The sequence below is a fragment of the Oncorhynchus mykiss genome, chromosome 10, assembly GCF_057628025.1.
Source record: "Oncorhynchus mykiss isolate SJ-2025 chromosome 10, ASM5762802v1, whole genome shotgun sequence".
NCBI lineage: Eukaryota > Metazoa > Chordata > Actinopteri > Salmoniformes > Salmonidae > Oncorhynchus > Oncorhynchus mykiss.
In genome coordinates this window covers 21,732,909-21,745,266 of record NC_143031.1, presented here as the reverse complement: position 1 = coordinate 21,745,266, position 12,358 = coordinate 21,732,909, and the positions used below count along the sequence as shown (strand labels likewise).

At 41.4% G+C, this 12,358-nt stretch overlaps 1 protein-coding gene across 2 annotated transcripts in view; it reads right to left on the bottom strand.

Annotated features, from left to right (window-relative positions):
- The window catches only part of hyou1 (hypoxia up-regulated 1), a 21,400-nt gene extending 9,042 nt beyond the window's left edge, over positions 1 to 12,358 (bottom strand). The window contains exons 1-11 of one of the 2 annotated variants that reach the window (XM_036989906.2): positions 12,220 to 12,358; positions 9,222 to 9,291; positions 8,710 to 8,803; positions 8,291 to 8,369; positions 7,504 to 7,658; positions 7,118 to 7,194; positions 6,825 to 7,006; positions 6,491 to 6,606; positions 6,127 to 6,313; positions 5,880 to 6,014; positions 4,151 to 4,233 (exon numbers count right to left, since the gene is read on the bottom strand). In XM_036989906.2, coding sequence (XP_036845801.2) covers positions 4,151 to 4,233; positions 5,880 to 6,014; positions 6,127 to 6,313; positions 6,491 to 6,606; positions 6,825 to 7,006; positions 7,118 to 7,194; positions 7,504 to 7,658; positions 8,291 to 8,369; positions 8,710 to 8,803; positions 9,222 to 9,291; positions 12,220 to 12,294 — 1,253 coding nt within the window. In that variant the 5' untranslated portion in view covers positions 12,295 to 12,358. Of the gene's footprint in view, positions 1 to 4,150; positions 4,234 to 5,879; positions 6,015 to 6,126; positions 6,314 to 6,490; positions 6,607 to 6,824; positions 7,007 to 7,117; positions 7,195 to 7,503; positions 7,659 to 8,290; positions 8,370 to 8,709; positions 8,804 to 9,221; positions 9,292 to 11,997 lie in introns of both variants that reach the window. The other variant, XM_036989907.2, reaches the window with a different exon arrangement.

Here is a 12,358-nt window from a genome sequence, read left to right as displayed (position 1 = left end):
TTGACAGAGGAAGAACAATGACTCCAAGCTCCACCCTCCTTTTGAGTTCAAATAACAGACTGGAAGCTTCAAGCAGCATAACAGTGATCTCCAGCCTTGTCCTCGTTAACTCACACCTGTGTTAACGAGAGAATCACTGACATGTCAGCTGGTCCTTTGGTGGCAGGGCTGAAATGCAGTGGAAATGTTTTTTGGGGATTCAGTTCATTTGCATGGCAAAGAGGGACTTTGCAATTAATTGCAATTCATCTGATCACTCTTCATAACATTCTGGAGTATATGCAAATTGCCATCATACAAACTGAGGCAGCAGACTTTGAAAATGGATGTGTGTCATTCAAAACTTTTGGCCATGACTATACTATCCTCCATAGTACAAAAGTCAACCTATTCTATTCTGCGTGATAAATAAATATTCCAAACATAGTCTTGGACAGTTGTTGGATATGATAGAGTAATACAACCACTAGCATCTAAAAACCTTTTTTATGCAATGTGGCTGACACAACGGATCAGAACATTGAGCTTAAAATGTTGATGAACTATTAGGCCATTTCTTCACATAATAAGCGCAGCAATGCACACATGGTAGTAGGCTATAAGCAGGAATGTTCCATTACTGGAACACACCATTATCAAAAGTGACCGCAAATGCAATTATGCAAGTAATACTTTTATTGTAAAGGTGCATTTTTATGGTGAAAATGATCTTCCCCAAACTTGAAACTTATGCGATGCTTATATATGCCAGTTAGGCTCTACACCCCTTGCAAAGCAGATTGTGCTTAATTTTAAGAAGTTATTTGGCCACTTTAGTTGTGATACAAACCGTATTAAAACATACAGGCCTATGGGCTAGGCTCCGCGAGGTGTGTGACTATTGATGGACTCTGGATTCTAACTAGTGAACTTGGGATAGGGTTAATTATCCTATTGAAATATTGAGTGCTTTTGTTTAGAGGGTCAACACTAGAAGTTGATGGTTATTTTTTCCTCTGCATTGTTGGGAAGGGCCTGTAAGTAAGCATTTCACTATTGGTCTACACCTGTTGTTTACAAAGTATGTGACAAATAACATTTTATTTGATGTACAGTAATGCCGTGGAAGGCTTGCTTACACCAGTCCAGTCATGTCACAATATATTATGTGCCAGCCATAAGACTAAGAAGAGTACGTATTTACATTGCTTGAACATTATTCTTCTTAGTCCTATGGCTAATGATATACATTTTGAGAGTATTTGAACAGGGTATTGGCTTTGTAATTGTCTCCTCTATCCCTAACTCCATGCAAATGGCCATTTGTCTCTCCTGATCTATATTGATGCTTCCTTGACCCAGAATAAATTACATATGGATGGTCAGATATGGTTTTTGACACGCTCACTACAGTTGTCCTCCTTTCAGGATTACAAGCTGCGAGTGACCCACCTGTACCCGCTCAAGCAGCACAGCATTTTGGTCTCGGTTGGGCAGGACGAGCAAGGAGTTAACCCCCTTGTAAGAACATTGGTAGGATGTATTTAATACAGACTGTGTTAGTTTTGGTTATTTGTGAACTGTTATTAAAACCTAGCTGTTTCCCAGGCGAAGGTATGGAATCTAGACAAGCGAGACAGCGGGAATCCTCTGCGTACCAGAATATTCCCAGCTATTCCTGGGAACAAGCCACCAGAGGTGTCCTGCCTCACTGTACACAAGAACCTCAACTTTATGGCCATTGGTAAGCGGCATTTCTGCGCTACCTGGGGCGGCAGGGTAGCCTAGTGGTTAGAGCATTGGACTGGTAACCGGAAGGTTAGCTCGGAACCCCCGAGCTGACAAGGTACAAATCTGTCGTTCTGCCCCTGAACAGGCAGTTAACCCACTGTTCCTAGGCCGTCATTGAAAATAAGAATTTGTTCTTAACTGACTTGCCTAGTTAAATAAAGGTAAAATTAAAAAAATCTGTAGGAGGAAGGTATATGGTGGATGCAATTAAACTTGGAATGTGTTGAGAGCAGGGAAAACTATCACGTGGCAGCACTGATAAGGGGAGAGAGCCGTGGATTAGTGATGAAGGGGGGAACAGTTTATTTCCCGCGCCACTTCATTTCCTGCCTAGCAACAGAGATGTAGTGTACATACAGTTGAAGTTTACATACACCTTGCCAAATACATTTAAACTCAGTTTTTCACAATTCCTGACATTTAATCCTAGTAAAAATTCCCTGTTTTAGGTCAGTTAGGATCACCACTTTATTTTAAGAATGTGAAATGTCAGAATGATAGAGAATTATTTATTTCAGCTTTTACTTTCTTCCATCACATTCCCAGTCGGTCAGAAGTTTACATACTCAATTAGTATTTGGTAGCATTGCCTTTAAATTGTTTAACTTGGGTCAAACGTTTTGGGTAGCCTTCCACAAGCGTCCCACAAAAAGCTGGGTGAATTTTGGCCCATTCTTCCTGACAGAGCTGGTGTAACTGAGTCAGGATTGTAGTAGGCCTCCTTACTCGTACATGCCTTTTCAGTTCTGCCCACAAATTTTCTTAGGATTGAGGTCAGGGCTTTGTGATGGCCACTACAATACCTTGACTTTGTTATACTTAAGCCATTTTGCCACAACTTTGGAAGTATGCTTGGGGTTATTGTCCATTTGGAAGACCCATTTGCGACCAAGCTTTAACTTCCTGAGTGATGTCTTATGTTGCTTCAATATATCCACATAATTTCCCTTTCACATGATGCCATCTATTTTGTGAAGTCCACCAGTCGCTCCTGCAGCAAAGAACCCCCACAACATGATGCCATGGTTCACCGTGCTTCACGGTTGGGATGGTGTTCTTCGGCTTGCAAGCATCCCCCTTTTTCCTCCAAACATAACGATGGTCATTATGGCCAAACAGTTCTATTTTTGTTTCATCAGACCAGAGGACATTTCTCCAAAAAGTACGATCTTTGTCCCCATGTGCAGTTGCAAACCGTATTCTGGCTTTTTTTTAATGGCGTTTGGAGCAGTGGCTTCTTCCTTGCTGAGCGGCCTTTCAGGTTATGTCGATATAGGACTCGTTTTACTGTGGATATAGGTACTTTTGTACCGGTTTCCTCCAGCATCTTCACAAGGTCCTTTGCAGTTGTTCTGGGATTTATTTGCACTTTTCGCACCAAAGTACGTTCATCTCGAGGAGACAGAACGCGCCTCCTTCTTGAGCGGGATGACGGCTGAGTGGTCCCATGGTGTTTATACTTGTGTACTATTGTTTGTATTTATGAACATGGTACCTTCAGGCATTTGGAAGTAGCTCCCAAGGATGAACCAGACTTGTGGAGGTCTACAATTTATTTTCTTAGGTCTTGGCTGATTTCTTTTGATTTTCCCATGATGTCAAGCAAAGGCACCGAGTTTGAAGGTAGGCCCTGAAATACATCCACAGGTACTCCTCCAATTGAGTCAAATGCCAATTAGCCTATCAGAAGCTTCTAAAGCATGACACAATTTTCTGGAATTTTCCAAGCTGTTTAAAGGCACAGTCAACTTATTGTATGTAAACTTCTGACCCACTGGAATTGTGATAGTGAATTATAAGTGAAATAATCTGTCTGTAAATAATTGTTGGAAAAATTACTTGTGTCATGCACAAAGTAGATGTCCTAAACGACTTGCCAAAACTATAGTTTGTTTACAAGAAATTTGTGGAGTGGTTGAAAAACTAGTTTTAATGACTAACCTAAGTGTATGTAAACTTCCGACTTCAACTGTATACCATCACTATTGTAACCCATCAGACTTTCCATATACTTGTTTTGATTTAGAATGGACCATTATGCACCTGCATCGAAATAGGGGCAGCAGGGAAAAAAATACATGTCATATATGCACATACAGTTGAAGTAGGAAGTTTACAGACACTTAGGTTGGAGTCATTAAAACTAGTTTTTCAACCACTCCACAAATTTCTTGTTAACAAACTATAGTTTTGGAAAGTCGGTTAGGACATCTACTTTGTGCATGAGTACCAGGTAGTTTGCAAGTTTGGTAGGCTACTAATAACCAGCAGCAGCATCAGAGCTTGGAGAAGCCTAATTACCGTGACTAAACAGTCATGTGGAATTTAACTGCCCGTGTGGTGGTAATACGGTCACCGCAACAGCACTAGACATACTTACTTCCCAACGGATTTGAGCAGCACCTCCTGCACCTTAGGCACTCGGGTGGAGCCGCCCACCAGGATCACCTGCTCAATCTCGTCCTGTTAGAAGACAATGTTGGAAGATATACAAACAGTATTTGCAAATAACAAACATTAACATAACACGTGTTTGTTCAATCTATAAATCCCTGAAGGCTTGTCATGCTGAAACATGTCAGAGTTGAACATATTGTTCCATTGAACATTCTACCACATTAAATAGGAATTTCATATCAAACCGATATCAAAGTGCAACTTTTTAGTCGCACAGACATCAACTATCCTACTTCAGTTTTTGATTCTAAGGGCTCCAGACTAACATTTCTCCCTGGCGGCACTTTTTTAGTTCGTGGCACCAGCCCATGATTGAGGAACAAAACACATTTTTTTTTTAGCAGCTTCACACAATAAAATAGACACTTGAGTCATCTTATAAAGTCAATATAAAATTCATTCACAATGCCTTAAGTGTACTAGACTACTGAGATATACAAATAAGTTATAGCTAACATGTCCAAGCAGGAAATAAATACATTGATATGCAACCTAATCCAGCCCCCCACACCTCTGAATCAGAGGGGTTGGGTTAAATGCAGAAGATACATTTCAGTTGTACAACTGACTAGGTATCCCCCTTTCCTGTGATTGTTATGAATTTTAGGTAGACTTGACTATTTTACTCTCAAAATAGGGTGCCAGAATTTTTCAGTTCAATAGAGATGAATTGTCCTTCCTTTTTATGTGCATCAATATTATATATAGGCCTCATTCAACTAAACTAAAAACACAGCTAGATCTCTAACTAAATATAACACCTACTGCTTGTAGCCACGTATTCATATAACAGTAAATGTAATGTCCTAAAAAGGACTAGTGCACTCGCGGTAGCTGATGCGCAATTTCGCAGTCTCCATATTTCAAAGCCATATGAGATATCGTGATTGTAAAACCGTGTGCTTTGAGCTCAATAGTGATTGTTAAGGAATACATTATTCTACAGAAAGCAGAGACCCTCCTCTCTTTAATATGGACAAGTTGCTTCCAAAGTTGTGTTTGGTCCACGCAATTTCATTTCGAAATGTTACATTCACGGAGGGGCACACGAGGGGGAAGAGAAAGTTTGAGATGCTTGAAACTTACAGCAGCCGGCCTCAGCGAAACAGGCAGGCACAGCGGCAGCACAGCCACTTCTATTACAGAAATCATGAGGATAATGCCCTTTACTGTTGAACAAATTAATGGTTTTATCTGCCCCCCAAAATAAGATGTTTTGATTGAGGTGACCATGTGCAGATCACACCAGTGTAACCAAGAATTATTTAACTGGCACAGCCAAGTCAAAGGGTTGCAGTCTGGAGCCCTGGACCCTGGTATGCAATTGTGATAGGATCATGTATTCTCTTAAAATCCTAAAGGAGCGTAGCCATTCCACAGACCCAGGGGATTGGGAAACTACAATGAGCTTTTTGATACTGCCAATTTTCCTGTGTCTTTTTGTGGGTCAAATGATGCTTTTGTCTACGTCATTGTTTATGCATAAAAGACAGTTTCCCCCAAGAGGTAGATATAGTGACTGATCAATAAGATCAAATGTTCATTAGGGCACACGATGGGAATTTAAAAAAAAACAACAGGAGTTCCTTCCTGTTTCAGTCCATTTTTTCCCATTTAGTTAATAATGAATAACACAAACTATGGTGACTCACCAGGGACATCTCTGCAGAGCTAAGGGCCTCCTGTACGGGTCCAGGCACTCTCTCAAACAGGTCAGCACACAGGGCCTCAAACTCCACACGGGTCACCTTGGCCTTGAAGTCTATTTCATCTAGAAGCCCCTCCACCTGAACATCATACAGCAAGAGTGAGAACATTTAGTTTATTTGTACAGTATTACACAACTACAGTACAGCGCTATGGTGACAATGAAACTGACAGAGCAGCATGTCCCTTCACCTGAGCCATGAATTCAGCGTTGGCGCTCAGCACTGTCTTGAGTCTCTGGGCCTCCTTGAGGAGCTTGGCCATGGCGCGGTGGTTCTCCCTCACGTCCTTCTTGGTCTTCTTCTGCTCGTTGAACAGCTTGGCTAGGTGGTCCCGCAGCCGCAGATCCATCTCAAAGCCCCCCAGAGAGCGGTCAAACCTGGCCAGAGATGGAAAGCATCTGCTAGGTTAGGAACATTTGATAAATGTGCTTGCCATAGCTCCACCATAATTTAAAACAAAAACTATTACTTCATATTGATCAGAGTAGAGGTTAAGGTGTGTGCTTTCCCCAACATCCTGTGTGTGTGTGTGTATACAGGCCCTTTCGTCTCACCCTACTCCTCGGATCTGGAGCTGTGGCTGGGTGCCAGAATCTTTGGTCTTGACCGTCTGGTATGTGACGATGGTTGCCGTCGTGCTGCCTGAACCCATGTCATAGAACATCATGTTCTGTAGAGGGAGACAACAGGCATGACTATAAGACTAGGGTTACACAAAGCAATTTTAATGCAATTACAGGTTACAGGTTGAAAGCGACATCTTAAGCAACTTTGCTTACACATGAAGCAACTTATGAAGCTCAAAAAGTTACCAGTTGGTTCTGAATATAACAACCTAGTTCAATATTTAAAAAAAATACAAATGTAAAAGCAGCCTAGATAGTGCACCTGAGCTGTGCTGTTGATGTCTTTCCTCCTGAAGACACCGTAGTTGAGCGCCACCGCCGTGTTGTCGTTGATGAGCTGAAGAACCTTAACACCTGCCATCTGTGCGGCCTGCAGGACCGCCCTACGCTCTGCCTGATTGAAAAAGGCTGGGACAGTGATCACTGCATCTTTGATGGGCTGCTCTGTAAGCGAGAGTAAAATACATTGTCAGGCGGGGCTTCAAAATAATTATACAACACATAAAATGTTGAATGAGAAAACCTTTTCCCCATACTACTAGTGAACATACAAACCTGCAAAGTCCTGAGCCAGTCCACGTGAATAGTTCAAAACCATGCCCAGGAGCTCCTCTGGAGAGTACTGCATTACTCTGTAGGAAAACAGAGAGCGGGCATTAGAACCAAGCAATCTATTCCACAACTACAGCATAAGACATACTGGATCAATAACATTGTCACAGGCTGTGTAATGTGTCATTTAGGCAGTATGCAAAGGAACGTCATACACTTATCAGTTATTAGTGTTCGGGTAAGCATTTTGCCCCTCATCACCAATGGCTCATAGACTTGAGTATTATTTGTACTCTTCAAAAGTACTTCAACAATGAATCACTTGGCTCAATCTGCTGCTAAAACGAAAGAAAAAGGGAACCAATGATAGGAAATCAGATAAGACTTACTCCGAGTTTCTAAAGACAACTGTGCCCCGACTCGCATCTTTCACCAGTTGGTGCTCGGAGAAACGTTTCTGGTAGAACGCCACCTGTGGATTGTCGTGCTTCTTGCCTAGGAGGCTCTGAAGATACCTATAGACAAATTTGGGGTTCTTCACAGACTGCGGATGAAAGAGAAATCCAAATCAAAGTCAGTGTAGATATGATTAATTAACTGTATTGATCCCCAGAGGGGAATACAGAGTACTAACTGTATGAGACATTTTAAAATGTGTGACCTGGTAGGTTCCTATGACAAAGGGCCAGTGGTGAAATGTACTTAATAAAACATACTTTAAAGTATTACTTAATTTTTTGGGGGGGTTATATGTACTTATTAGATTTTTACTACTATATTTTTGCCAACTTTTACTTTACTACATTCTTTAAAAAATAAAATGTACTTTTATTCCAAACCCATAAGTACTTTTGAATGCATCCCTACTGCCTCTGATCAGGCGGCCTCACTACACACACACGCTACCTTTGTAAATTATGTCTGAGTGTTGGAGAGTAGCCCTGGCTGTCCGGAAATAAAAACACACAAAAAAATACCCCAAAAATGGTGCAGTCTGGTTTGCTTAATATAAGGAATTTGAAACGATTTCTACTTTTACTTTGTACTTAAGTATATTTTTGCAATTACATTAACTTTGATACTTAAGTACATTTAAAACCAAATACTTGAGTAAAATACTTCTTGAGTAAAAGTATGACAATTGGGTACTTTTTCCACCAGGGCAAAGTGCCTTACCACTCCTAATGCACCGTCTCCAAAAAGTCGCTCATTTTCTTTCAAACACACGGCTATTGGAGTTTTCCTCCTGGACTCCCTGTGCCACACAAAGGAAAAGAGAGTCCATTGAAACATGATGAAGCTTTGAGAATGCATTGTATCATTAACTGACACTTCATTCCCTCTCCCAACTGTTCAGTTACCCAATTTACCACACTGAGGCATGCATGTGTTAAGATGGCACAGACCCATTTAGTTATTTCCAAGTTAGCTATTGTTCCTTACAATGTATGTTATCTTATTAAACATCAGCAATAATGGATGTTAATAGTTGTGAATACATAAAAAACAAACATGAAATGGAGTAGGGATTTCCATCTAAAAGCACAAAGTCAATAATCCATGGTGATATGGTTAGAAATAAAGGCAATACTCACTTGTTTAAAGCAATCTCCATTGGCACGCCAGGTTTTACTATCGCTACTTTCATCCACTCACTGCCTAGGTCAACTGACATGACTGCTACAGAGGCTGTATGGACAAAATAACGGGTATGGTTATTGTATTACCTGTACTTTTGTAATAAAGTGATTACATATTTCAGGTGAGACAATACTAAAGACGATTAGCTTCAATAGTTTCTCACTGGCTACAGTGGTGTGGTGGCAATGTGAGCAAGTCCTTCGCGTCAGTTGAAATGAAATCATTGTTCACCCGTGCATCAGTAAATTAACTTGTGTAAATAGGTACAAATATGGACTGCGCATCATATTGTGAAGTGACACAGTAGAGTAGATTAACTAAAATCTCTGCATGTGTCCATTTTCTTCTCACACTCAAAATGGAGGCATTCAGATGTGTTGAAATTTGCATTTGGTGTTAGGCAAATCTGCCAGTGCTTGATGCAGGCAGGTGTCTTGGATGGAATAACCATGTGTAGCGTTAGTACCTGTTTGTGAAGGCAGCAGAGCCAGGACAAGGCAGAAGAGAGCCCATAACATCTTCCTCCTCATGGTGACCTGTACACACAAAGCAGAACAAAGACATTGATTTTCAAACACGAATAGCAGCCTCCCTGGTGACATGGTAACTGTGCTGAATAAATAATTGGTTCACTATTGTGAGACCTCATAAGGAGCAAAATTCTTGGCGACTCAGGAATCTATCAAAGATACATTCTCTTCTATATGTACAAAGCCCTTTACTTTAAAAGTCAACTTTGGGAATCAAATATATTTTTTTACTACAACCTTCCAGTCTGTGCAGTCACACATGCTCAAGAAGTTAGATTTTTTTTTATTGAATGCATATAAGCAAATAGGAAACAAGTGTGCTGTTTCAGGAAGGAAATAGTGAGCACAGCTGCATGCTCTAGAAGCAGCAAAGCAAATGCAGTGCTTTGTGAAAGTATTCAGAGCCCTTTACTTTTTCCACATTACAGCCTTATTCTAAAATATATTAAATACATTTTCCCCCCTTAATCTACACAACACCCTATAATTAAAAAACAATAATACCTTATTTACATAACTATTCAAACCCTTTGCTATGAGACTTGAAATTGAGCTCAGGTGCATCCTTTTTCCATTGATTATCCTTGAGATGTTTAACAACTTGATGATTGGAGTCCACCTGTGGTAAATTCAAATGATTGGACATTATTTGGAAAGCCACACACCTGTCTAAATAAGGTCTCACAGTTGACAGTGCATGCCACAGCAAAAACAAAGCCATGATGAAGTGGAAGGAATTGTCCGTAGAGCTCTGAGACAGGATTGTGTCGAGGCACAGATCTGGAAGGGTACCAAAAACTTTTAACATCGAAAGTCCACAAACAGTGGCCTCCATCATTCTTAAATGGAAGAAGTTTGGAACCACCAAGACTCTTCCTAAAGCTGGCTGCCAAACTGAGCAATTGGGGGGAGAAGGGCCTTGGTCAGGGATGTGACCAAGCACTCAATGGTCACTGACAGCACTCTAGAGTTCCTCTGCGGTGATGGGAGAACCTTCCAGAAGGACAACAATCTCTGCAGCACAACACCAATCAGGGCTTTCTGGTAGAGTGGCCAGACAGAAGCCACTCAGTAAAAGGCACATTAGGCAAACTCCGAATGGGCTGTCAAAGGCACCTAAAGGACTCTCAGACCATGAGAAATAAGATTCTCTGGTTCGGATAAAACCAAGATTGAACTCTTTGGCCTGAATGCCAAGCGTCACGTCTGGAGGAAAACTGGCACCATCCCTACGGTGAAGCGTGGTGGTAGCAGCATCATGCTGTGTCGATGTTTATCAGCGGCAAGGACTGGGGGACTAGTCAGGATCAAGGGAAAGATGAACAACGCAAAGTACAGAGATCATTGATAACCTGCTCCAGAGAGCTTAGGACCTCAGAGGGGCAAAGATACAACTTCCAACGACCCTAAGCGCACAGCCAAGACAAGGCAGGAGTGACTTCGGGACAAGTCTCAATGTCCTTGAGTGGCCTAGCCAGAGCCCATACTTGAACCCGATAGAACATCTCTGGAGAGACCTGAAAATAGCTGTGCAGCGATGCTCCCCAACAAGACTCGAGGCTGTAATCGCTGCCAAAAGTGCTTTGACAAAGTACAGAGTAAAGGGTGTGAATACTTATGTAAAATGTGATATCAGTTTAATACATTTGCCAACATTTCTAAATCTGTATTTGCCATGTCATTATGGGGTATTGTGTGTAGATTGAGAGGCGAAACAATATTCCATTTTTGAATAAGGCTATAAAGTAAAATGTGGGGGGAAAAAAAAAGGGATCTGAATGCACAATCGATTGCATCTCAAGATCCCTCCGGTCCGAGTGTCCATTCCTTCACCTGCACTGTTGAACAGGAGGAGAGGTAAAAGCAAATGCCTGGTGGGCATACACCATATTGCTTTCCCCTATAATAGCCTCTTTCAACACCAGTGCAGATGTAGGAAGAACAGTTTAGAACATTACAATTATCTGCCATTACTCTTCAGCACCTCATAGGGTTCTTTAGACATCACAGTTCCAAACTCTAGGTGCCAGCTTGTCCAGGTGCAGTCAAGGTACAGTAGCATGCCCTTTGATCTTGAACGGGCAATCTAATTGGCCTGATCCCACCGACGAACTTCTTTGACACGTGGCATGAATTGTACAGTACCTTGAAAGTATTCTACTTAGCAAATCAGAGTAGATTAGTTCTGTGACTGTCAATTGAAGTGCTGATGGAGTCAGGAAGCATGGTGACATATTGAAGTAATGCTTTTTCTAGCTGCGGACTAGGGCACTTCACGGAATGAAGGATATAGCCTAGCAAAGGTTTCAAGTGGCAATGTTGATTGCCTATATAGCATGCAGTTATTCAAATACACGAGCGTAGAAACTTCTAGTCCCATCAGAGTATTGACGTACTACTATGGACGCCCAGAACAGGTGATGCCTTGAGCATTAAAAAAACTAAGCAGTCTTTGGTTCTGGAAACGGGTTCAACGAGCTAACTTAGGTTAGGTAAAAAAGCCATATAGTTAACTAGAATACTATACACCTTAAATAAAAATCTCAACCAGCCTAGTAAGTTTATTTGAAATGAGGCTGTTAGGAAATAACCGCTAGTTACTGCTTCAATTAGCCTATGAACAACGGTATTTGCAGGTAGATAAAGAATGGAAAAACAATGACTTAGCTAGCTAGGCAAATTTATGAGAGGAGTGACAGAGCAGACCCTTACCTTCTCGAGCCGGCAGCAGCTTAGTTTTTTTAAAGCAGGCTGATTTACACAAAAATATCAAAATGAGAGCACGACTTGCAACAAGCTAAAACTTCCAATCTCGTATTATTTGCGTTGTATGTTTCTTACTGTTGGCTATATGTATTGACTGAAAATCTCTTCATAGCCACACTAATAACGGTTTATTGGTTTTCCCTTGCTATATCACCGGCTTGTTCTCACCATAGGGCCCAGAACGCGGCGTGATCTCATTGGATCCACTCGAGTCGTTGTTCCGCTAAGAGAGCGCTGACACATAGAGCCTGCCTTCTACGTTCCAAGTACTGCAGAGTGATAGGTCCACGTGCTGTGATGGCTGGCG